At 38.2% G+C, this 27064-nt stretch overlaps 2 protein-coding genes across 2 annotated transcripts; one reads left to right on the top strand and one right to left on the bottom strand.

Annotated features, from left to right (window-relative positions):
* The first annotated feature begins 5 nt into the window (after nucleotides 1-5).
* On the top strand, nucleotides 6-14986 carry mospd2 (motile sperm domain containing 2). Its single transcript, XM_032529576.1, has 15 exons — nucleotides 6-264; nucleotides 364-421; nucleotides 816-971; nucleotides 2250-2336; nucleotides 2520-2674; nucleotides 4008-4068; nucleotides 4232-4270; nucleotides 4384-4508; nucleotides 5076-5249; nucleotides 9404-9516; nucleotides 12242-12335; nucleotides 12608-12704; nucleotides 13232-13352; nucleotides 13509-13614; nucleotides 14458-14986. Exons 1-15 carry the CDS (start codon nucleotides 232-234, stop codon nucleotides 14608-14610), a joined length of 1572 nt encoding a protein of 523 aa, XP_032385467.1. The 5' UTR covers nucleotides 6-231; the 3' UTR covers nucleotides 14611-14986.
* Nucleotides 14987-19666: 4680 nt separating this feature from the next.
* Nucleotides 19667-24117, bottom strand: LOC116697945 (ankyrin repeat and SOCS box protein 9). Its single transcript, XM_032529592.1, has 7 exons — nucleotides 23665-24117; nucleotides 23429-23508; nucleotides 23090-23197; nucleotides 22458-22608; nucleotides 22066-22200; nucleotides 20550-20741; nucleotides 19667-20417 (listed from the first exon to the last, which is right to left on the bottom strand). Exons 1-7 carry the CDS (start codon nucleotides 23747-23749, stop codon nucleotides 20266-20268), a joined length of 903 nt encoding a protein of 300 aa, XP_032385483.1. The 5' UTR covers nucleotides 23750-24117; the 3' UTR covers nucleotides 19667-20265.
* Nucleotides 24118-27064: the final 2947 nt, after the last annotated feature.

The raw sequence follows: 27064 nt of genomic DNA, 5'->3' as shown, positions 1-27064 counted from the left end.
TGAATGATTAGATAAACGCTTTTTTTTTTTTTTTGACCTTGTGCAACACTCCCTTTGCTCTTCTAGTTCAAACAACACTGCCGAGTGGAGAGGTGTGGCCACGGCTGAAGCCAAAATGGCGACAACAGGACCTCAGTTTCACTCTTCGCACTGATTCTCTTAGCTAGCTGACTAGCTAGCTCTACAAGAAACTACCGCAAAGACGGGAATCCAACCCGGGCACAGTTAAATATGGCTGAATTTGAGCAGCACGAAGGAGAGCAGGTATCGTTAACTAACGTTAGAACCCATTTTAAACAATTTTACAGATGAATGTGTTGAAACCAAAGACGTGTCTAACATTAACGAACTCTGTTTTAACAGGATATTGAGAAGAAAATTGAGGAAACGAGACAGAGATTCAAGAATGAGTTCCTCCAAGGTAACTAACATTTATTATGACTAAGCTGACATTAACTTGCTCCTTGCCCAGTCACTTTCTTTTGCATTAATTTGGGGTCATTGTCAGCTTCATTAACACAGATATTGTAGGTTAACTGTCCACAAGTTCGCTACTTTAACATGTTGACAACATGACCTAGATGCTCAGAGCCCAGATAAGCTCCAAAGGTAGCTATTTATTGCCACCTGCAGCTGGTTAGTTTTGACTAAGGTACAATTCTATGGCCTTCAGGTAAACTTTATGAGCTTACAGCACGTTGTTGTAATGTGTAGTTTTAATAGTATTTATGTAAGTCAATGTGGTTGAAAGTGAAACCTAGTGCTTGAACTCTTGGTATTTGTCATGTGATTGAGCCTTTGTTTTATGTTTACAGATTCAATAGATAAATATGACTCCAGAGATGTGGAAAGGCTTGAAAAAGATGATGCTCTGGTGGAGAGCTATCTCCAATGGAGAATTTATGTCATAGATGATGCCCTGAAAATGATTGATGAAAGTCTTCAGTGGAGAAAGGAATATGGTCTGAATGGTAAGACATCTTGCTAAATAGTTTGTAATTTGATATGCGCAATTTCACCTAAAAGTAGGGCTGGGTATCCTTTTTGATACCAGTGCTAATCTGATTCCAGAGTTTTAAAATCAATACCAAACTTTTTTTTGTTCTTCCATTTCTTACTTTGACAATATTTTGCATGTTTTTCTAAAATAAATCCTTTTTTCATTTAAAACAAAATCTCAAATGTTAAATGTTGTCTAAAGAGAAGCAGGTATCCATTAACTTTGCCAAAATAAAGTAGGCCAAAGTTGTCAATAATTTGGTTAAAGTTTGGAACTAAATGATCAGATTAAACAAGATTATGGCCAGTCCTTAAATTCCAGTTTACAGTAAATGACAGATCTTGATAGCTGGTGCTACTGGCAAAGTTTAGTCAGTACCAAAAAAAGTTTTACAGTATCCAGTCCTATCTAAAAGTAGAAAAGTTGACATTGGCATATTTAGATGTTAAAGCTTGTGACACAGACCATTGTTTGTCTATGTGCTGCTCTTGGTTGAATCCAGACAGTGTCATTGCGTGTTAAACACCCATATACATAGCCTTACATAGGCCACCCTAGAGGACAATCCCCATTCTTTCTGTTTTCTGAGAAATTTCTCTGTTGTTGTTGTTGTTGTTAGTCTTTAATTCAGAAAATAGAATTTGTCAAGCAGTTGTTTTTAGGAAATTCTATTTATTCAAGTCATTAGTACTCAAGGTCCTCATTGGCCATATCTCCAAGGCCAAATTTTGTTAGTTCTTTTATGTATCTCTTGAAAAGGGTTAATGAGGAGTGTGTTATATTTTTTTGTCAACTCAAGCAGTTTAAGGTTAAGGGAAGCTGGGATGCTTAAGAAGTTCTATGAAACTATTATATAAGGTTTTATAAAACTATTATAAAATGGTAAGGGTGAAACTTCCTCTAGAATGGAAAGTACATCTGTCCACTTCTGGTTCACCTACATGAATGTTTTATACACAGTTGCTGTACATTAATTATATTGTGTGCTTGGGATGGTTTATTTACAGGAATAGAACAAGACGGCTTTAAGTATACCCAGACATGATGGAAATTTATAAAATTATGAAAAAATAAAGTGTCATTAATATATTTTGTGCTGTTTTTAAGTAGTTAAATGAAATATTAAAATAGTGTAAAAACCTAACAAGAAACCATAGCCCTTTGCCTACAATGCCATGTTTTGTATAGCTAAAACTGTATTGATAACAAACACCATTTAACAGTAATGTTTCTTATTTGCGTGTTTCAGATCTCACTGAGAACTCCATTCCCAAATGGATGTTCGAGACTGGTGCTCTCTACCTCCACGGCTATGACAAAGAGGGCAACAAGCTCTGTATGTACTTATACAGACATACCTAATGTAAACTCTGTTATACCTTTACAATTTAGCCTTTCTTTAAATGTCAGACAAAATGTCTGTTCAATTAAACGTGTGTACCATCACTGAAAATCTACACAAATGCAAAACTACTAAAACCTTAATTAATAATTTTGAATATCTGTTTACTATGTTTAGTCTGGTTCAAAGTAAAGCTACACGTCAAGGATACAAAAACAATCATGGACAAGAAGAAGTATGTTGCCTTCTGGCTGGAGCGGTATGCGAAGAAAGAACCTGGGATGCCACTCACTGTTGTGTTTGACATGACGGAGTCTGGCCTCAGTAATATTGTAAGTCCATGATGATGGTGTTTCAAACTAGGTTTTTATAATTTTATCAGTAACTTCTCTTTGATTTCTTTGTACTGCTCTTTAATTTTGCTTCTTTTCTGGAAGAACAGTAATAGCCGATACAAGTTTTGTCTTAGAGACTTCTAAGACAAAACTTGTACCGCTTTTTTTGCTCCGAGTCTACTAAATAAGCTTTACTTTTCTGTGACTGTCATTGAAATGCTGTTCGCATATCCTAATTTTTCTTGCTGTTTGAGCTGTGGTCTTGCAGGGACTGATGCGCTTTAATGGTCTTACACTTCGGAGATTAAAGTAACCTTCAAATCCCGTTGGTCAATTCGAGTGGACTGTCTAATCTGTAGACTTTGTGTCGTAGGCGTTAGTTTGCTGATGGAGCTCTCTGTCAGCGTGTGCATTTCATTGGCTCTGCTCTCTGCTGGAAAAATGGCTCAGTTAAATACAAATAAACCCGCTCTAGCACGGCAAAAAGGATAAATATCTATGCAACCCAAATATGAAATGAGTAGATTAGAAGATCATTTTGGAAAGCATCCTTGTTGAACCACAGTATGAGCTGAAGCAAGGGTAGCCAGTATGATCTCATTAAGGCTCGGGAGTGAGTCTCCTGCATAGCAATGAGGCTTCCAGCCAATTATGTAGCTCAGCCAGGGTATAGGGGCTTTATCTCTTGACATACTGGCTGTTTGTCTGATGATTAACATAAAATAGTAAGATGAACATTCATCATAATCACCCAAAAACTAATTTTAAGTGTAACAGAACATAACACCTGAATATGCGTTTTCTAGAAGACACATTATAGTTTGTATTGAATCTGTAGATTTTTTTAATGCTACCTAAAGCACAGATACATTTCTTTGTTTGAATCAGAAGTGCTTTATTATTTAAGTGGAGAAAATGCATTCAAGTCTCAGCCATTTACTGTGAGCTCTCTCTTTTATACTTGTTTTTAAGAAGATTGTCTCGAAGTGATACAAGTTGTTAGATCTAGGTAATGCAATGCAAATGGTGATGAAACAGCATAACAGCAAGTTAGATAATTATTCTATTTTACGGACAGTTCCTAATGAAGTAATAGTTTTAAAAAAATGTGAACAAACATCCCCAAGTCTTTCTCTGGGAGGAATTGAGCAAGTCATCAGAAGAGCTTGTTATTCATTTTAAATGTTCTGTTAAGTGGATCACTTAGATCTAGAGGCAGTTATGAGTGAACAAACATTCTCCCTATTGAAAATCCATAAAGCCTTTTTTATAGTTAAAGCCCTGTATGTGGTTTCACTTTTGAAATCTGTGTTTTTCCACTCTGTTTCAGGACATGGAGTTTGTGAAGTATGTTATTAATTGCTTCAAAGTATATTATCCAAAGTTTTTATGTAAGTAACAAAAATTGTTATAAAAGCACAACAAATATTTATCCACATTGACTAGATTCTCCCATTGATAGAGATTTACAGCTATTTTCAAGTCAAGCTATTTTCAAGGGAATTTTTAAACATGATTCTAATGGACAAGCCCTTTCCTTTCATATCATTTCAGCCAAAATGATCATTGTGGATATGCCTTGGATCATGAATGGTGAGAATGAACCTGCCTTCTCTTAGCAGTTCCTACAAAGTTTTTACGTCAATCATAATTTATCTAAATAGTTATATGAGGCTGACTTATTGAGCATATTGTCTCTATTTCAGCTGCCTGGAAGATTGTGAGGACGTGGTTGGGTCCCGAGGCAATCAGCAAGCTAAAGTTTGCATCCAAATCTGAAGTGCAGGGATTCATAGACCCTGAGTACCTGCCCCCTCACATGGGCGGAACGGTATGTTATGTCTTTTTGTATGTGGCATATCAAACATTTCCAAAGTAGCCTTACGTGGTGCATTAATTAATGTCCTTCAGACAGTTACAAAAGATGCAGTATTCACTAGAACTGGTCTATACTGTAATGATGGTTTGATGCACAATTATGTTGTGAAAGCTTTAATCATATCAAACAAATTCATTAATATAAACTGTTTTAAGAATTCTTGTCCTTGTTTTGTTTGTGCAACACTGATATCTGTAATATTGTTTGTATAGTATTGATGTACATTTTTATATTGTTGTAGACCTTCTCCATACTCTGAAAGAAATGTTATTAGGTTTGTCAGATTACAACTGTCTAGTTGAAAAAAATAATGAAATCTAACTTCAGTAAATAATAAACATCAGTTTGATTATCAACTGAATTTCCCTTCAATAAGCCATAGTATTATATTCATTCATATGCAAGTCATGGGACTTTTTGTACTTACAAAGACATTCAGTATGACCACATTGACTTCAGTTGACAATGTACACACTTTAAAAACCATGCATGTAGTGATATAACTTGACTACATTCCAGGACCCCTTCAAGTACAGCTACCCACCTCTTCCTGATGACGACTTCCAAACACCCATCTGTGAAAACGGACCAATTGTTAGTGAGGACGAGACGGAGAGCAAAGAGGGTGAAATGGAGAGCAAAGATACCCTCGAGTCCAGCTTCAACTCTGAGGTTGCAGTAAAGCCAAAAAAGGTACATTTTCTGTCAAGTTTATATTTAGTTATTATCGGTCATTTCAAAAATATCTTCACCCTTCTACACCATTTAATTTGGCTACATTATAAGTCAGAACTGCTCCTTGTGTGTTTTGTAAGTCTTCATTTTGGCAGGACACAGAATTTGAACGAGGAAGTGGTTATATTTTTGAATAAAATTGTTACAGTGAATGTGATTTAAATTTAGCTAATGCTGAAACTGATATAGTTACCATGTCTAGTGTTTCTATCATCAGTGAAGCTGCTCTTATGAGTCCTGATAAATGCTGATTCTGGAACTTCATGCAGTGGTGTCCAGTCTCATACAGATTTAACATTTGCAACTAGTCAAATTAGATTCCTCCTGTTTCTTTCAATCATTTTCTATAAATTGAGCCTAAGATTACAGCTTGTAATCAGACTGCTCTGTGGAGACAACTGGGAATTAAGTGGCAAGTAATGCCCTGATTTGGAAGACGTTAAGCTCTTGCTTATTGTTTCCTTGAAGGTGACTCCTAATGTCTCTTGCTGCAATTAAATCCTGCCAACAAAGCCCATGCATCACAGCCAGTGCTTTGCTTTTCTCATCCTCTCTGCCCCTCATATGGTCCACAGAGGTTGTCAAGTCAGCTATTTAAGCTCTTCCCTGCTGTAGCTTGATTCCTGTTCTCACCATAGAGCAGCCTCGCAGTGTAGCACCATCACTGAGACGCCCCACAGGCTTTATCTTGAATATGTCTGCAGCCACTGTCAACCATCCTTATACTATGGTGTCACCAAATGTCACTTACTTGATCGTAGCTTATCTTACATATTCTACTCACTTGATAGTCCAATGCCTTGAAATAAATGGAGGGCATTAAGGTTGTCCTCTCAGGATATGCTTGACATCAGGAAATGTCTTTTTAAGACTTGTAGAAAGTTGGACATTTACATTATATTGTTGGGTGTTATTTTTAACCATGATTATTTATGCTTTATTTAGTGTTGCAGCCGTTATTTACAGATATTTTTTGCTGTCATGGTTGGGGAGAAGCAAATTTGTGGTTAACCGACATATGATGTGAGAATCAGGATATAACTGTGCTGTAATTGATAGCAGCTTACTACCGCATATAGGACACAAACTGTATCTGCTGGAAAGTCGCTGCGTCATCCAAAGCAACTCCCATGAGTCTCCTAAGCCCTAACAAACAAACAGTGCTCCCATTGTTAATGGATACCACATTGGTCATGCACAATAGATTTACAAAGCAGAGATATGCAAATCAGTCAATTGTTGGCCACAACAACAATAATCTACAGGCGTGAGTTTGAAGTTTAATATAAATTACCTTACCCTCGCATGTTTCTGGTGTGGGCAACATTAACATGCCCTGCATAACGCCAGAGAAAAGGAACCTAGCTCCCATGTTAAAGCATTTGTTTTGAGATACTAAAGCCATTGTTTGTATTTTAACAAACACTACAGTCTTCTAAGCTGTCAGACTAGATGTCAAAACCTTTGTCAGCTGCACAGACAGTGAGTATGATATTAAAAGTAGACTAAGTGTTTGAAGATGCCTGACTACGGTCTAAAGGGGTCAATGATAATGATAGTGATGATGATAGTGAGAGAACAATAGTTCAACAGTTTTTCTTTGTATTACAATTAAAATTGATGTAAATAGTTATTCAGGTAACTTCTAATAGTGCCACTGACTGAATGTTACACATTACATGCTAAATATACATAAGGTCACTAGCACACTAACTTCTTTACACGCCCATAGTTCTGTATAAATTATTTTACAGTTTGATGTTTACCAAAAAATAAATTGATTTCATCTAAAACAAACACAAAGAAAGACAAGGTTAAGTGTTTGAAGTGAGAGGAGAACAGTGATAAGAGGTTAATATAAGAGCTTAAGAGAAATTTGTACGGTAATTAGCAGTGTCTATTGTCTTCTAATATTTAAAAAAAAAAAGAGAGAGAAATTTCCAAAGTATTTTTCTAATTTTGTGCTCTTCTGTTTGCTCAGAGTGAAGTAGTTCAATCAGGCATGATGAATTTGACTTTATTTCTGGTGTGCTGCATTATGACTAAACACATAGGGCTGTGGTAACATACCAGCCTGTCAGCTCTCGTACCCATGTGAACGCATTCCGCAATACTGTTTCTTATCCATCTTGTTTAAATAAACAAGAGACTTTCCCTCTCAACTACCACCACCCATCGCAACCTGAATTCTTCTGGATTCCAGGCAGCAGTGCGTTGCTAACTTGGCTTCAGTAAGCTAATTGCCTTTTTCTCTGTTTTGAAACAAGGGCTGGAGGTGGTAAGGCAGTGTAGGATCACACCCACACAAGAAGCCCAGAGTCCTGAAGATTTCTCCCAGCTGGAAAGGCAGGTGCACTCACATGACTGAATTATTGTGAGTGCACCTCCCTCACAGTCTACTGATGTCATCTCAACCCCTGGACATGTTCATCCCTTGACCTGTCCTGGACCTCACATTTAAATTTGATCCCCAAAATTGTAATGCATTGTTTAAAAACCACAACATTTCTGACTTTGTTATGAAGGAAAGTAGGCTAAATGAAGGCTAGCCTACCATTTGCACAAAACCATGTAAATACTCAACCAAGGGAGAGACACATTTCATATTTCACTGTATGATCAGCTTCAAGAAAACGAAAAGCAAAGTCACTACTCTCCATTAACAGTATGACAATATATGTATCTTCTAACCTCAGATTAAAACTACTAATACAATTACTGTTATATAACAGTAGCCCAAGTTAATAACACTCTGTACCAGATCTTAACAAACTTGCCTTTGAAGCAACTTTTAAACAGAAGCCATGTGTGCCTTGTCCTCTTAATATTATCTTTTACCAAGTCTGCGATTCTGGAAAGTGCTAATCATGTAGACAATCATGTTGCATGCCTCAATATGTACTGTATAACCAATAGACACTCCTCATTATGAGCATTTCACTAATCTTTCACTTTAGGATAATGTAAAATCATCAATGATTTATTTTTGTCTTTGCATTTTGTTTCTTACACACAACGTGTAGAAATCATGAAGTTCACTAATTTTACATGTCTTATATTATGGGCCATTTTATCTCTTTGTACGAGATTATGGTATAAGTTTTTTTTTTTTTTATTTAATTTGTTTCTCAGAATTAATTGCCACTTATTTTGTTCTTTTTTTAATCTATAATGTAATGTTGTTTCCATAAGCCTAATAAATATGGTCATAGCTGTGCCAAACACAGATTTTAATTATAACCGTATGACACAGCTTACTATTTCAATGTTTAATTTTTAATTAAAATTGGAGCATGTTTTACTTTTTACTTCTAATTTTATCTAATTATGTAAGGCTTGCTCTTTAAAATGACAAATAAATAGAGACATTTCATCAGCAGCTGATTGTCTCTTGATGTCTTCATTGTGGCAGTTGCATAACAGTCAGCCATTACATTAAGATGACATGTTGTGTTGCTTATCACAGCTAATGACACACTTCCCCTCTGAGTCACAAATGGTCCTGTCACATGCAGAGTCCACTCACCTTTGCCCCTTTCTCCCTGGATGTGCTCACTCTCCCATCTGTTTCCCAGAATATTTGGTTCCCGCAACACTGAAAGCATCCATTTCCCCAACTCACCTACTTTTGTTCATAGCAAACGTTTCACAATTGCTGTCCTGTCAGCGGTTTTATGGTCATATGTTCCCTCTGTGGGTAATTTGTGTCAAGGTTTATGGATGTTTTGCTGAAGAATAACTATGAATGTGCGAGTGATGATATGACATCTGGTCTGATTGAACTATTTTTGTTCAAGGTTCTTTGTTTGTTCAAAAGTCACGAGTTTGTGAGACTACCAGGAACAAGGGTCAAGTGTCATCATGGGGGATTTCTCAGTAAAAGAAAAATCTATTTTAATAATGGTACCCTTCACCATTATTTTGCAAGAACCATTTATTAATCATTACAGATGACTGTCAAGAGCTTCATTAACTGATAGCTTTCTACACATCAAGGGCAGGGGTCAAACATTTCATTTTCAGGAATGAAGCCAGATAAGGGTCACACCATTACATTATCAATGTTCAGAGTCTCTTTTTTTTTTTAAATTAGGTGCTCTTTGTTGTTTCAGGTAAATTTCCTGGAAGACAGTTTGAGGGCAGAGGACTATGAAAAAGGAGACAGCAGGACCAAAGGAGCCAGGAAGCCACTGTCCACCTTCAAAGGCCTTCTGCTAGATGTTAGGTAGGTCATCTTGCATTTGTTATTTTGCACACCACTGACAGCTGTTTGTGGTTGAATTGCAGTTAGAAGGGAAAACGAGGGGTTGTCTACACACCTACATGAGCAAGCTCGCAAACACTATATTGATGCAATAAAGTGAACTGTTGACAATCAGCAGATGGATTTTTGAAAGTGGTTTACTTTTGGAAATCATGCTATAATCTCATATCTACTATCACTTGGGATCTGACCGGGACCCTTCTTTTCAAGCAGTCTCAGTCTGGTTGTTTAGCACCAGAGATGGATTGACAGGTTTCACAGCAGCCTAAACTAACTACACTAACTAGACAGAGAGTTTTTTTTCAAAACCAAAATAAACAGGTTAGGTATCTGGTATCTAGGCATCTGGTCTTGTTCTGGCTGTACCTGTACTCATCTGGGGTTGTATATGCACAGTATCCAGCTTCTCTGCTCTGCAGTTACATCATAATTACAGTTTTCAATTACATTATCATTAGTCCATCACCTGTTACCTACATTTCTGCCTATCTCCACCCCAAAGCTTGTTCAGGTTTTGTAACGTGGCTGACTGCACACTCATTCCCCTCTGAATAAATGTACACTGAACTGAACATTATAGCCTTCATGCAGGTAAGATTATTGCTGTTGTATGATACAGAATTAGTTTTAGCTAGGCGTACCTAAGGATCTGGCAACTGAGCATATGTGAATTGTGCAGCCATACACAAAAAGACCAATATTAATTGCTTTGTTCTTGATAACGTATTGACAACGATGTTCTCTTCATGTATTGGCTCAAAGCCTAAAGTCATTGATGTATTTACCTTTTTATAGCCCAATTGATCTGATCACATGTGTGCAGGAATTAAGTATGCTGCCAATCAATTGTTTAGTGAGAGAACAGGCCATTGATCAATTAACCTTTACAAGAAGAGCACTTATCACTTCTTGCACGTGTTGTCAAACACATCATATTTTCTTGTTTTAACTGAATGTCAAAGAGGTGTATTGCAAAGGAGTACAGCAATCGCACCAAGATGTGGTTGTTTCTTAGGTAAATAAATACTTAGCAGTGCATTCACACACCGTATGATATTACTCCTTATGTAATGAATAGTGTTTGACCGTTGAGTTCTGTTTTTACAGAGTAATTGCTTTGATGTAAGGGGTTTGACGGCTCTGAGCTGTGAATTATAGTGATAAACAGATTTAAATGAGCCTTAAATGCAATTATGTTTCTAAGCTGTGTTAGCCTTAACTTTGATGGGGCTTTGATCTTGTGTTTGCCAAAGGTTTACAGAACCCAAAGACTCCCTCTGAGCGCAAGCAAGCACCAGACTTTTCAGCTTTTTTACTGGGGAAAAGAACACGCAAAGACTTGAAAAGGAAAAATATACCTTTTGTTCTTAGGAGTTTTAGTCCATGAAACATAGCCAAGCTGCATCAATGAGAAGCTTTGTACACATGGTGCAGATATTCTAATCCATTTGCTAATTTCTTCATGACAAAGTTTAAAGTCCTCCGTGCAAAAAGTCTTCACTGAGGCTGAATTCATCAAATCACATACTATTTATAGCCAAGTTAGACTGTTGCAAACTTGCTTAGAGGAAGCATTGAGTGCCAGTCACGAGTGTCAGAGAGCAATGCAGAGTGCCTCATCTTCAGATTTTAGGCCACAGATTTGAACTTGAATAGCCTGTTTCTGCTACCGTATACACATCTTGTCTGTAAAAACTGTTTGACTTTCAGACAAGACAGGATTATGAACAAGGAAAACATGCTCATCACATATGTACTCACATACTTACTATTGTGTGTAAGTTGGTCTGTGCTAAAATGATTAATTGCAAAATATTTATTTGAAATAAGGCCATTAAGGTGTTTTTTTCTATGTTGTCTAGACAGTAGTGAAAAAAAATTACCATATACAGGTGTTTAACAGTGGCCCACAACTCAATGTTGTCCACAGGGAACCCATTGTAGGGGGATTTAGTCTTGGAAGGTATGTTGTTGTTGTTGTTGTTGTTGTTTTTGGGGATTTTTGGCCACATCTAGATTTATGTAAACATGCTTGACAGTCATCCGAGAGGAGCTCGGAGTAGAGCCGCTGCTCCTTCGCGTCGAAAGGAGCCAGTTGAGGTGGTTCGGGCATCTGGTAAGGATGCCTCCTGGGCGCCTCCCTAGGGAGGTGTTCCAGGCACGTCCAGCTGGGAGGAGGCCCCGGGGAAGACCTAGGACTAGGTGGAGAGATTATATCTCCAACCTGGCCTGGGAACGCCTCGGGTCCCCCAGTCGGAGCTGGTTGATGTGGCTCGGGAAAGGGAAGTTTGGGGCCCCCTACTGGAGCTGCTGCCCCCGCGACCCGACACCGGATAAGCGGTCGAAGATGGATGGATGCTTGACAGAAATCATGTATTTGAAAGTATGCTTTAGTTTTTTTAGCTGCAAAAGATTGCTGAAGCAGATAGTTAAGGTGTAAATGTCTGCATGTCCCAGGATAATCAAGACACGTGAATTGTAGCAGTCCAATTTGTATTAATGAGATACCTAATAGAAAAACAACAAAGTGATTTGTGAAGCAAATGGGAACTCCTATATGCGTACTAAAGTGCATAAAGAGACACTTTAGAACGCAAAATGACTGTAGTTAAGGACTTGAGCCTCTGCTTTCCATCCTAATGTAGCTCAGGTCTCATAATGTGTGTTTGTTTTTTTTTCCCTTAAGCCCCGCAGAGGAACTCAGCTTTGGTTCTGGAGAGACAGAGAAAAAGAGCCTCATTATCCTGAACAATGTAACCAAAAATCAAGTAGCCTTTAAGGTGAGTGTGAAGGCACTCACATACATGTGTATGCCTGAACCAGTGTGAGATGACAGAACATGTGATTAGTAGAAAGTTGAAGTCATTTGTTAAGCAAATTTGCCAAACATTAACTGGTTCCAGCTTCTCAAATATAAGGATTTGCTGCCTTTTTATATATAATTGTAATTTTTTTTGAAGATGTCAACATGAGCTGTGGGAAGGTGTCTTTCCCTTGTTTTTGCATTTTATAGAAATATTATTTATGAAAGTTGCCTCTGGTGTCTTCACAGGTACGGACCACAGCACCTGAGAAGTACAGGGTGAAGCCCAGCAACAGCAGCTGTGACCCAGGAGCTTCAGTAGATATAGTGGTGTCTTTACATGGAGGTACTGCACTTCAGCGCTGCACTGTACCCCACTCACAACAGCTGTCGAAATGCTGAACTTCAGAATAATCAAGTGGTCTGGTCTTTTACCTTCCCAAAGTGCCGGAAGCCACTTTTCTTTGCCTGACATACATATTTCAAAACTGATAAAAGAATCATCTCCTCAAGACAAACCATCAGACAACTAGCAGTGCTGTACGAGTTAAGACATTTTATGGCCTTCAAGCTCTGAAATGTCAGCTGTAGGTCATGATGTCAAAAAACTTGCTTGCTTTTCTTCTCTAGCTTTTATGCTGTGGTGTTTTTTTTCCATTACTGTACTGTCCAGCACAGACGTTTTTAACATAGTCCCTTTGTTTCTGTTAGAAAGGTTTGGGGTTTATGGTTTTGTTATGGATTTTAAACAACAATTTCTTTCACATGAAAGAAACCTAACCCTTCCTGTTTCTGTTTTTTTTTCTTCTTCTCCAAATGGTATTGGCTTGCATGCTTTTTTTGGTTAAATGTTGCCGGAATGTTTCTGTGCAGGTTCTCAAGCTTCTCCACAGGACAGATTTTTGGTAATGGCTGCCGAGATGGACAATGCTGTATCACAAGAACTTTCACAGTTCTGGAAAGAAGTACCTAAAACCAAGGTCATGGAACACAGGTATGCATATGTGCTCTTTGTTTAGCCATGTCTAATTATGTGAAAGAATTTGCACACTGGTCTGTTGCTACGGCCTCATTACAGCCGTGACAGTGGACTGGTAGGCTGCATATCACCCCGATGGCCTCCGTTCATTATATTGCTACTTTCCAACAGATTGCGCTGTCATGTTCTGGAGAGCGTCAAACCACAAACACTAACTCCTCTCAGAGACAGCCCTGTGGAGACCGGGACCAACGGACAGCAGGAATTAAACTCTGCGGTAAGTTCTGGTGGAAGAGAAGCCTTGTTACAGTACTCATTATCTTTAAGTCCCAATATATATTCGTTCATTCAGATACTTTTGACCACCATTATAGATTTCTTAGACTGCCATCACTGTTTTAAAACAAATTGTTCATAACGTGTAGGCTGAGTTAGGTTGTGTAATCTGTTGGTGGTCATCACTATAAATGTCTAGTATAACACAAGTTAACTGGTTAACTACTTTCTTAAAGGTTTAGTTCAACATTTAAAAGAGTTAGATGAGAAAACCCACAAATCTGTGGGTTAAATATGGAGCTGGAACAGAGGGGCAGCTAAATTAGCTTAGCATAAAGACTAGAAACGGGGGAACCCTAAGCTTTGCTCAATCAATAACATTAAAAAAAAAAAAAAAAAAAAACTTTTGAAGTCACCTCTAAAGTTCACAAATTAGCACTTTCTATCTTGTTCAATCTGTATGTTCCAGTAACAACGTTTAGCCTCTCTGCTGATTGCCTCACGTACTTCTGTTTATGTATGATTTAAACAAAACAAACGCATACATTTTTGGTGGTGCAAGTTGGCATATTTCTGAAGTTTAGAGAAGGCCAGGCTAGTTGTTTGGCCTCACTTCCAGTCTTTAAGTTAAGATAAACTAAGCCTCTCTGCTCAAGCTCACACAGACATGATAGTGGTATCAACCTTCTCATCTTCTTTAACTCTTGGCAAGCAACCAAATCTGCCTATTTTACACTATTTCTTTAATTTAATGTACTTATCTACCTAATTTGTTTTCATGGCTTTCATTGCAAGGGTATTACATTTATAAACCAGGTCAGTGATCTAGATTTTATCTCACCAGCTCATGCGATTGATGACCTGCAATGCACGAATGGAGCAGAAGCTGAATACATGTCTGTGGGTGCAGAAGGTCATTATTGGCTTGGTGCTGGTCCTTGTGGGGCTGAACCTTATGTGTCTCCACGTGCTGAGTGCTTCCCAGCAGCCATCCTGACCTCCCAGAGCTCCCTCCACCTGCATATGTCGACCACAGACACACAGACGCTTCCAGCAGGGCCACAGTCAGGCTGCTGTCATGGAGGGGAGGAAAACGGACTTTAGGGACATGCGAGTTGATGTGGAGTTAATATATGAAGAGCTTGTACTCGTCTCTTGAGGCTCTTAAGAGTTAATACAACAGAGACACTCAACAATGTGACATCAAATCATTAATGTATTTTTAAAGACCAATCGTGAAAAAATTTGTATTTATTACAAAAGACTAAGTACGTAGGAAGAATTAGTTACTTTTGTGATCAGAATGTACAATTTTTTTTATATATATTATATAAATCTACAGAGTTTAAAATAAACACTTTTTGTCAACTTCACTTTTGTTGAACATGTTTTTCTCCTTGTATAGTCAGGTCAGATCATCTAAGAAGAGCATCTACACACCCGCCTTTATCCAGAGATGTAGATGTTTCGATCACTCAGTAGTCCTATTTGGCATTAGTAGTCACACTCATTAATAAACCCTCATTAGTACAGCAGCGTCTAATTGAAAACATTGCTGTGTATGACCTTACTAAACCTCTCCACACTCAGACCAAGGAGCCACAGGAGATCTCTGTCTCTACTATCTCCTCTATTTGTTTTTAATTACCCCTACACTGCCAAACTAAAAATACCAAAGCAATTAATGGAGTACAAGGACATGGCACAACCCACTTGTAGCTTAGTGGGAAGCACTGATATCTATAACAAGATCCAGCTCTGAGCAATCAGGACGTGCGCCATCGCACTAGGATTGATCACAATTGGGTTATTAGATGTGCTGTCTGGCATCAACATTTGCAGATTGTTTGCAGTAGGTGGTGGCTGCATGCATGCGAGGGATGATTTAGAATGGCTCATGCAGTAATGGGTGAACTAATCCTGCGTAGATTATAAACACTGGGCTGTTTTGGGGAGCTGTAAAATGTTTATTCCCTTAAGATTACATTGCATTCCTTGTTCTGTAACTCATTTATATGTTAGTGACAACCCTTCATATGGTTGTTCTTATAAAACCTCCCCATTAATAGTTGTTTGTTGAAGGAATTGGTTTTAAGTGAGCATGTGCACTGAATGTAAAACTTGCATAAAGTAATTCACTTCATCTCTCAGTAAGAAATGCGTTTTGCACTATTTGGGTAGTAAGTGCCTATGCACTAAAAAAAAGAAACATGGGGGTTAATGGTGTGTTTGCCTCCAGAGAATAAAAGTAAAAGCTTTGGTATCACACATAGGTGGACAGATTTTAAGTGCATCTGAGTGCCAAGCAGTACCTGACTGAACTCGGTCTGAAGTCGATCAGATACACTACGCTGCACTGCACAGAGCCAAACAACACGAACATCAGTGAAGCAACAATGACTGAAGTGGAAAATTATTTGAGCAGTCATGTGATGCAGTTTCCTAGATAGACCTTTCTCACCTGATTGCCTATTTGTCAGTGATTGCTTACAGTGGATTCCATAAGTCTTTTCCAGTAGCTTCAGAAGCTCCCCCACGGTATTGATTTAACATTAAACACCAGTTAAATCAAAACCGCTTCAATGTGCGGCTGGCCCCAGGCACTCATGCAATGTTTGAGGGGGACGGTGATTACGTTCAAGTAGCGAATTGGGACAGGGGGTAGATGGAAAGTCAATGAGTGCTGCATTTAACAAGGAGAGTGTGGGTGTTGAGCATCTGTTGCTTTTAGCACCACGGAGAGGATGTTCAGATGTTCATGTTGCTGAACTACAATGCCCTTTCATCTCTATAAATGACCATACATCAATGCCTATAATACAGTGGTGCTGAGCATTACTCAGCTCTCATAACTATAGTAACACACAAATGGTATGGTCTTTACTCAGTAAGAACATACCATATTAAAAAGGTTTATTCTCCATCTTCACTATTTTCCTTGCCATTTCAATATATCCTAAACAAGTTTTCTGCTCTTCCTCCTTGTGGGGTCTGTCAGCCCCACTGATTGGCTGCATGCACAGACAAACGCACAGGCCAGAGGTCAGATAGCCCAAGGATGGTGACCGCTGACGGGCTGCTAGGTGCTTTTAAACATCACCAATGAAGCCGCTCACTCACACTCAATATTTATGTAAGTTATGGGTACAAAACTGTTGAGAGAATCAAGAAGAACCGATAGATCTGCTTTCCTTTGTGTTACATGCTCCTGCTTCAGGCAGCCAATAGATGATTACCATGAAGAAATCGGACAGCACATCTTAAATACTAGATTTGGTCAATGGAAAGAAGTAGGAGAAGTTGGATAGTATCATCTGAATTAATCAGAATAGTACATTGGATAGATCACGGTTTTATCTTTGTTGCAGTGCCCGCACTCCCATTCAGGTAATAATAATACGTAATATTGCACCACAAGCAAATTAGAAGCTAATAAATGCCTCGCACCAATGCTCATCCCCGTGTTCGTGAGAAATGGAGTTTTGCAAATGTTTATTATGTTTGATGTAGGAATGTGTACCTGTGGATTCACTCAACTTTAAGGAATGTGGTGTAACTGGATCATAACTTATTCATTCATACAATGAATGCTTACTTTTTTACAGTTGTGTTCGAAATAATAGCAGTGCCTCAACAGCAGCAAGAAAATCACTGGTTTTATTAACATTTCAAACTCTATACCCCAGATAAGTTTCTGGGGGGTAAAATAAAGGTATAGAAAACCAACAAACCCAACAGGACAGCCATGCATACTGTGGATTCTGTGAAATTGAATGATTAACTGAAAAGGGTGTGTTCAAAAAAATAGCAGTGGTGAGTTCAATTAGAGAGGGCATCAATTAGGAGGGTATTCTGGGAAAAAAGGGTGTTAACAGGTGATCCGTATTTAAGGATCAAGACAACTGGCATGCTGGCTGTGCATTTCTCCTGAAAAAACAATGAAAATGGGTCGTTCAAGACACTGTTCTGAAGATGAGCGTTTCCTAATAAAAAAATTGATTAAGAAGGGAAAACATACAAAGAGGTGCAGAAAATCATTGGCTGTTCAGCTAAAATGATCTCAAATGCCCTGAAATGGGAGCAAAAAACTGAAAAACGAGGAAGAAAAAGAAAGACAACCCCTCGAATGGACAGAAGAATAGCCAAACTGGCGAAGACTCAGCCAATGATGGGATCCAAGAGGATCAAGCAAGACCTTCAGTTGACAGTGAGTACTGTGACAATCAGAAGACGTCTTATTGAGGTTAACCTTCCAGCAAGAAGCCCCCGCAAAGTCCCACTGCTGAGAAAAAGACATGTGCAGAAGCGTTTACAATTTGCCAAAGAGCACATTGACTGGCCTGAAAAGAAATGGCATAATATCTTGTGGACAGATGAAAGCAAGATTGTTCTTTTGGGTCTAAGGGTCACAGGCAGTATGTCAGACGCCCTGCAAACACAGAATTCAAGCCACAGTACTCACTGAAGACCATTAAGCATGGTGGTGCAAGCATCATGATATGGGGATGTGTTTTCATACTATGGTGTTGGTCCGATTCACCGCATACAAGGGATCATGGATCAGTTCCAGTACATCAGGATCCTGGAAGAGGTCATGCTGCCATATGCTGAGGAGGAAATGCCGTTGAGGTGGACCTTTCAACAGGATAATGACCCCAAACACACCAGCAAGCGAGCAAAAGCATGGTTCCAGATGAACAAGATTCAACTGATGGAGTGGCCAGCACAATCCCCGGACCTTAATCCCATTGAAAACTTGTGGGCTGACATAAAAAGTGCAGTGCATGAGGCAAAACCAAGAAACGCTGAGGAATTGTGGAATACAGTGCAATTATCCTGGGCTGCAATACCTGTGGAACGATGCCAGAAGTTGGTTGACTCCATGCACCACAGATGTGAAGCAGTCATCGGAAACCGTGGTTTTGCGACAAAATATTAGTTTAGGATACTCAGCTAGGTTCACTTATCAAGAATTTCTTTGTTTGTACAGTACATTTTTGAGTTTCCAAGGAAAGATGGCAACACTGCTATTCTTTTGAACATGCCATTTCTTACTTTATTTGAAATATTATTATTATTATTTAAGTTTTGATGACTTTGCGCAATTGTTTTGCTTTGGAATAGAATGTACTGTGTCCCCAATGTATCTGTGTTCATTAAAGTACAATTTCTTTGAAGAATTTTGACATTTACTCATTTTTCTAAAGGCACTGCTATTATTTCGAACACAACTGTATATATGGTGTGTTTTGTCGCTGTATACATTGTGTTCACGTAATGTATAGGTGTTTATTGTTTGCTTGATCTTTGTACTGTCTTCTTTTTCTTTCAAAAATACTCTTTGGAGGGGGGGGGCAGCTTCTAGTATACCCAGTGAGAGTGTTCGCCCCACATTGGCTAAGTCCTGCAGCGGCCTGGTTTTAAGCAGCGGCCCTTTTCTGTGTGTCACCCCCCATCTCTCTCCACCTTTCATGTCTGTCCCCTGTCATTTTAATAAAAGGGAAATGCCCCAAAAAACAATCTTAAAAAAAAAAAAAAAAATACACTTTGTGAAAACAGCTTATATTTCACAGAATCATTTGCATAATATCTTTACACATCCTGTTCACAACCACAAACCTATTACATTCTTTGTTGGGAGTGACAATCCTGTTTTTTGACAGTGCGCATGCTTGTACATTAACTGGTACATTTATATATCTCATATTAAATATCTGTAGGCAAATTATACAGTGCATGCCTTAAATAGCACTGTATGTACAACTGTATAATGATTTTATATTTGTGTTTAACAATCTTTCATTATTGCTTTACAATCAAAAGCAACACATTCAAAGACAACAGAAATTCTTAACCTAAGAAAGAGGGAAATGAAAGAGAGAGGGTTTTTTTACTAACTCAAACCTCTGGTTTGTGAGCACTGGATGCTGACTCAGTAACTAGTTTGCATGACCATGCTTGAAATTATTAGTAAACATAGCAGCCATCCATCCAGAGGGAGGCACCTACGATATGTAATATCTTTGATTTAAAATAATGGACAGATTGTTCTCGTTTTTATTATTTACTGCAGCACAAAACCTATATTTGTGAAATCCAATCTCTCTATTGATGTGTTCGGATTTGTTCTTTTTTTTTCTGTTAAAAAAAATGTTGCTATGTACCCTGCAAGGACTAAAAACACTAAACTATTTCCAGTACGAGGAAATTCAATCTACGTCTAAATGAAAAATCAATACAGCAGCATCAAAAACAGAAATTTTAGTTTCAAATAACATAAAATACAATATTAGCTGAATGTGGAGGCTTGTGTAATCTAAAGAATATTGTTTCAGTTTATTAAACCTTATTTAACAATAGTAATGCAACATTCATTAGACCTTATGAGTCTATAGTCTCATTTTAAATGTGTATTTATTTCATGTTTATGAACACTTGATGATAAAAAAAATCCCAAAAGGAAAAATTCACATAAAAATCCGGATTGAGCTTGAGAATTTGAGTTTGCTTACAAAGGTCTATAACAGAAAGGAGAAATAAAGTTAACTACTACCATGACCATGAGCTATGATGTAATCTTCTGACTGCAAGATTATGCAACTGCACCCCCTACTGACCTAAAAGTTAAGGGCTCAGAATCAAACACTGTTATTTAGTGCATCAGATCTCCCCCTGGGTCTGATTGGTAGAGAAGATAATGTCTCACTTTTGTGGGAAGGTGAAGGTTGGGAATCCCACCCAGTCTCTGCTTGCCCAGAGTTTTCCTGATGTACAGCCGGCACAGCTGCATTAGAGGAGACACTCCTGGGCAGGCGTCAGGGCAGAGCAGCAGGAGCCGTGATAGAGAGATGTTTTGATTATTAGCTACTGCTTTGCTTAGGGCACCAGCCTAATGTAAAGGCCGTCAGAGTACCTGGTTAGTTTAGGATTGAATACCTCCTGCTTGTCTCAACATCCTCTCCACCGGGCTGTTGGAAGGTGCGAGGTCCAGTGGCTGTTTGCCCTCGGAGTTCCTGAGTGAGCGATCGGCCCCGTGTTCAAGCAGGACTGACACCATCTCAGGACTGGACAGACGGGCAGCAATGTGCAGCGGCGAGTCACCAGACACACTACTGTTTACACTGGCACCTGAAGGAGAGCAGAGACCAGTGAGGTATGATGTCATCATAATACTGTACATAACTCTCTGACAGTTCAGTTTAAGCTTTTCTTCTCCTATGGCAGAGCAACCTTTATCTTCTTTAATGCTTACATAAAAAATGTTTGGGCCATTTTCTAGCAAGACTATATGTGTGTGTGTGTGTGTGTGTGTGTGTGTGTGTGTGTGTGTGTGTGTGTGTGTGTGTGTGTGTGTGTTTGTATGTGTGTGTGTGTGTGTGTGTGTGTGTGTGTGTGTGTGGTGTGTACTTTAAGTAAAACATAGCATGCATCTTATACAAGTAGAGTCCTGTGAAATGCTAAGTAAATTTCCACAAGCGCTGTATTCAAGTATAATTATGAGATACCTGTGCTTTACTTTAGTATTTTGATGCCACTCAATAGTCTCTAGTAGCAGTAAATAGAAATACTCAAGTAAAGTACAAATTTGTACTTCAGTAAATGTACTTAGTTACATTCCTGTGCTTTTGTATAAATTAAATCACCCAACAGTTTATAATATAGTATCAACTATTATGAGCTAAATAGCTCAATATTAAACTACTGCTTTCACATCATTGCATTAACAATAAAGAACTAATACTATAACTATATAAAATATAATAATACTATAGATAGAAGAAGGGCCACACTACAATAAAAGGAGCCATTGTGCACAATTAGTACATTACATCTGGTGCTTTAAATTTTGCTGATGATATTGTTTTTATTCTTTTACTTTTACTATACAATTTTGAAAGCAGAACCTTGACTTGTAACAGAGTATTTTCACACCGTGGTATTTTGTTTTTACTTGAGTAAATTATCTGAGTACTTATATGAGATAGATAGTTCTATCACTGGAAACAAGTTGTCGTGGTTTGGGGTAGTAGCAATGTTATTTAGGCCATGTGTTTGTTGTCACTGGCTTTACTTTATGCATACACATTTTTTTTATTTTTTTTGCAGACTTCACTACTGTATATGTGTTAATAATATCTGCAATATTAACCAGTTGTTTTCATTTGAATTTACTTTTCTTCTGACCATGTTAAAACTTGGTAACTCCTCCCTATGACATAAACTGAGCTTTGATGAAGGTTTTACAATACAGAAATTAGGATAAAACATTGTTATTACATCTAATAAGCAAATATGTCATGTGGTATTATGTTATATAGGTATGGGTAAGATGTGTATTCACGTTAGACTTCTTATGAACAAACTGTTATAAAAGTCCAATATTAATACAATTAATAGTCTCCTCGTTAACTTAAACCCATTCAGAGAGGTTTAAAGTTAAAGACATTCTTACCAAGTTGAAGCAGTTTCCACACAGAACTCAGATGCTGATTAGAGCAGGCAACGTGGAGAGGGAAACCTGATTGGTCAATATACTGATCCACATCTGCTCCGTGCTGGACAAGAGGCTCAATGCACTCTGTGTGACCTAGACAGAGTTATCACAATCATCACAATGTAAAGTACTTCAAAGGACGTGCTTTGAAAATCTGCGTGTGCTTGTGCATGGCATCCTGGGGGAAAATGTGCAATCATTTTACTTTGCAGCTTAACACAACACCGTCTTTTGATACATTTCTCACATCTTCTCTGATGTTTTGGCACTCTTAGTGCATTTTGTAGGGATGGACAAAGCGGGTTCAGCCTAGATTGTCTGTGCATATGCAGTGGAATGTGACCTCTAACCTTTGGCTACAGCCCTGTGGATTGGAGAGCTGGTGTGGCTGGTCCCCCGGGGAGTCGCTCCTTGTTGAAGGAGCAGTGACACACAGGTCACATGGCCCCGGGAGCAAGCTTCTGACAGGGGCGTTTGTCCATCCACCGTCGAACTGTTTACCTGACATGGGTAAATATATTTTTGACACAAATCTTTTTTTTTTTTTTTTTTGCAAGTACCTGTAAAGTGATAATAATTTAACAAAACAGAAGCAGTAATGAGTTGAAGCATTAATGTCACAAACAAACCCTCCACTGATTATATTTATACAATATTTACTGTGGATTTGCTATCAGACACGTAGTGCACTGTGGCGGAGTAACAAGTCAGACTTTGTATCTTCAGATTTGTTTTTGTTAATGTGCATGCATGGATGTTTCTGCATGTTCTTTGTCTGTGTGTTGGGTTAATATCTTACTAATATGCACCAAAACAAGTTAAACCCAGCAATAGTTGATTGGTTGCCTCCTAACTAGAGATTTAGGAGTATCTTTGAAAGAAAGACACAAAACATAGTTTTTCTCTAGGATCATCTTGGGTTTAGTTATATATTCCCCCCCCAAAAAAATAAATCCCAACCAGATAATGATGCCTTACTGACATTTGCCCCATTTTCCACCAGAAGCTTGGCGCAAGCCATGTGGCCTTGTAAACATGCTCCATGGAGAGGAGAGACCTGGTTCAGAGTGTTCAGATTTACACATGTACCCTGTGAATGAAGCACAACACACAATAGATTAACTGGAATAGTGTAGATGCACTTTAGGAGTTTTGCTCCAAAATAAACTATTCATAACACAATGACATACGAGTTCAAAGTCTGCTCCTTAAGACATCATCAAGAATCAATATTCTAAATAAAACTTCTCCTAATGGATGCATGTTATGATGAGCTCTTCATGCAGTATACTGTAACCTACTAAATCCCATTACACTTTACCTGATCAATGAGTCTCTGCAGAGCAAGGACATGTCCATTAAAGGCAGCATTGTGAATCGGGGACCAGTCACATTCAAAATCTAGGTGTGCACATTAAAAAGTCAACCACAATTCACCCAGTGTCGTCCTTTCAAATAACACAAATATGCATTAAAATGACATGGTGAAATGGGTTGTGCAAGGCAGTAAATACACCCCAGCTGCAGTGTCAGCATATGCTGCCTGTTGCTACTCACCACTCATCAGAGGGTTGGAGAAAAAAACAGCAGTTCCACTTTGACCTGTGGTGTCTCGCGGAGTCTCTTTGTCTCCAGCAGACATAGTTCACAGCTCTGTTCCAAAAGCTGTTTTATGGCCAGATTGTTTCGCCTCATAGGTTTCTGTAACAGAGACTGTACCGTGTGTTGCTCCAGGTCAAAAAGAGATTTGGTCCCCATCTGTTTTCAGTGTTTTTATGCTATGATGTCATTTCCTCTTTGACAAAGAAGTTGCCTACAGGAAACAGGCTGGTTAAATAAAGCGGTTGGTTCTCAACCAATGAAGGTGCAGAGGGAGTGAGAGTGGGCCCTGTTAGGCAGGTTTATAATTTGAGTGTAATTTGACACTGTACAGCCACACCCATCCTCTCCAGCAGAAGCTGGGCGGTGTGGAGTTGGGTGAGGATGAGTAAAGCTGACGGAAAGGAATAAAACCTGCATGGATAAAGTTCTGCTCCGATCTAAAGTACTATTGGTCATAATGAGTTCCTACATTTATAGATACTGTTATCATTTGTTTATGTTTATATTTCTTTATATATATTTTCCATATATATTATGTATATATATAGAAAATATATATATATATTTTCTTCTTCTGTGTCTGATTTAGGATAACACAGCATCACTTTTTAAACTCCTTTTAGGTGTTTCAACTTTTTGTCCTTGGCTTGACTTTCATTGAAAAATGTTAGCAGTTGCTCTACATTAAATTGTTAGATAAAAGCAGCTTTTAACTTTTTTTTAATGTGTCTCAGCAATGATGTTTCTGCCACTGCACAGATGTCACAGTTTTATTTCCAGACATTTGAAGTCCAAAATGTGTTTTGCACATTGTTACTTTACCTGTTTGACCTTCCCTGTGGATGATGTTTGTGCAGAGCTTGACACCAGACGGCTGTTTTCACATTCATCAGTGTAAAGAGGGAATGTTTCTCTTTGCTCACCTTAAATATCGGAGTTTGATTTTGATGATTTTGTGACTTCAGTGTGATGTGGAAACTTGAAACCTCTTTTCAGACAACGGCATTGTGTCTTGTGTCTAACAGTTCAACTTTTGAAAGACTAAATATGTGTATGTTCATGGTTTCTGGACGTTTCAAAGAAGCAGAACAAATACAGTTATTTAAATAATGTATAAGTATTTTTTTGTGATCAAATTTTAATTTATATAGTAAATACTTTTATATTTTTATTTATTTAGACACTATATGTATAAGTATTTTTAATCTAATATTTATCTAACATAATGAACATATTATATTTCCAAGCAAAGTATTTTGATCTGTCTTAGAACGTGTCTGGAGGGGATCTTTAATTGCTTTTTACAGGTACATGAGATTTCTTACTTAGTTTTATTCATTGTCATTTAATTCTAAATGAACATGGTTTATTTTCATTTTGTGATGGCAATGACATTTTGTTTAGATAACAGTGAAAGAAAATGTCCCAAAAATAAAAGTTGTTTTAGTTCCATGTAGTCAAAAGTGATCTTAAAGAAATGAATAGTATTGCTTGCTTTGAGAAAAAATAAAAAAGTGTAGTAAAACACTGAACCCCTAGCAGCTCTGGTGATAAACTAACCTGACCTATGACTTCCCTTACATTGTAGCACACAACTTCTGTATCTTGATAATGAAAAAGAATAGAATATAAAAAGTGTAATTGTCATTGGACAGCAGCTGTCCATTGAAATAATTCTGCAACTCACCCTCAGTAGTACACAAATAAACTGACAGTACCCATAAAGGCAAAAGACACAGAATAAAAAAAAACAATAAATATAGTAATAACAATAATAAAAATCAGATATTGCACATTTGTATTTGCAGAAAGACTGCTGTTGCACCGTTATTTGTTAGTGTTCATAAGTCTGGATGTGCGGGCCTTCATGGACCTGTATCGCTTCTCAGAGGGCAGCAGGGTGAAAAGGTGATTGGCTGGGTGGGAGAGGTCCTGCGTGATGCTTTTGGCCCGATGCAACTATAGCCCTGTAAATGTCTTCAAGGGTGGGTAGTTGTGTGTTTATGATACCCTGTGCAGTTTTAGTGAAAAAATCCAATTCCGCCAGTTTTGTTATGAAACTTACTCCTGTGCTTACTGATCTGGCCTAGTGGTAGTGCTTTATGTGTTTTATAAATATACAGTACTACAGCAATATGTAATGGTAGTAGCTATGTCTTTCCACACACAGCTATTACCAAATGCAGGGCAACATCATTATATGTTGTGTTTTGGGCACTACAATCACATTGTATGCCGACCAGCAGAGGGCAGCAACAGAGAGCAGACAAGCAGATATTAACTGTATTCCTCAGGGAGTTGATAATCCCTGGCAGCAGGCTACAAATTTGACGTACAATTGACTTTGTGCCTTGTCAGAGAAGGTGCGTATGGATTAGAATGCCATTGTACAAACTCAATGAATGCCCTCTCTGTAGTACTGAATAATGAAAGCCCTTGATGCTTTGTTTCCCAAATAAATCTGCTTCAAATGTCCATCCGTTTTCTCAGATCTCTGTTCAAGCAAGCAGCTCCAACAGCTGCCATGACCTCTCCTGTATCTGGACGGGATGAACGTATGCTGCATACATATTAGAATGGAAATTATATCAAATACAGGCTCTTGATCCTGGTGCAAGTCTCAGCTAACCTTTGTAAGGGCCTTGTCATCAAGAATCTGGTGATGGGACCCATTTATTTGCAAGCTTTTCATTTCTCTTTATTCACAAAGCATTTACTTTTGTTGCACAGGTCTGACATGTCATAACTGTCTAAACAAAGAGAATACAGGACATTGTTTGGATTTTGTGTTCATGTGCAAATCAATCATTTTATAAGACTGATACAACATACTATGCATGCTTTCTGGATTAAAACTTAAGAGTCAGTCTAACAGTCTTATCAAAGCATAACACAGGCTCTTTTATACTGTAATCCATGTGGAAAACTATACAGAAGTCCGTTTCTGTTATCACAAAAAACATGAGCCACAAATAGCACAAGTGGTCGATATAGAGGACAGGCAGGGTTATCAAGCTGGTCTCCCATTGCAGATGTTTCACAGAGTTTGGCCCACATCACCTCCAAAAGGCTCAACATACATTTATGTTATGGTATCCCAGATTGCAACCGCACACAGTGAGGAAAATAGGACGGATGGGTGGCCTTTAGCCAACCACATTTACCCAATCACGATCTAAATTCCAAATTTTAGTGCTTTGTGTTTCTGTTTTCTGATGCACAACCAATCCTAGCAACAAAGTAAGCGTTATTATGTAATGATTGATTGATCGTTTTGCTATGATAAAAAATCCAGATTATATTCTGTATATTAAATATTAAAGTTATTATATAGACCTGTATGTAGCTTAATGAT

The sequence above is a fragment of the Etheostoma spectabile genome, chromosome 11 (assembly GCF_008692095.1).
Source record: "Etheostoma spectabile isolate EspeVRDwgs_2016 chromosome 11, UIUC_Espe_1.0, whole genome shotgun sequence".
Taxonomy (NCBI): Eukaryota; Metazoa; Chordata; class Actinopteri; order Perciformes; family Percidae; genus Etheostoma; species Etheostoma spectabile.
This window is presented reverse-complemented; position numbering and strand designations above follow the sequence as displayed.

Coding starts and splice junctions, on each gene's coding strand:
- mospd2 (XM_032529576.1), top strand. CDS start 232: ATGGCTGAATTTGAGCAGCACGAAGGAGAGCAG. Junction 422..815: donor CAAGAATGAGTTCCTCCAAG/GTAACTAACATT, acceptor TTATGTTTACAG/ATTCAATAGATAAATATGAC. Junction 2,337..2,519: donor CAAAGAGGGCAACAAGCTCT/GTATGTACTTAT, acceptor TACTATGTTTAG/TCTGGTTCAAAGTAAAGCTA.
- LOC116697945 (XM_032529592.1), bottom strand. CDS start 23,749: ATGTCTGCTGGAGACAAAGAGACTCCGCGAGACACCACAGGTCAAAGT. Junction 23,509..23,664: donor CTCCAACCCTCTGATGAGTG/GTGAGTAGCAAC, acceptor GTGCACACCTAG/ATTTTGAATGTGACTGGTCC. Junction 22,201..22,457: donor CCACAGGGCTGTAGCCAAAG/GTTAGAGGTCAC, acceptor AACTCTGTCTAG/GTCACACAGAGTGCATTGAG.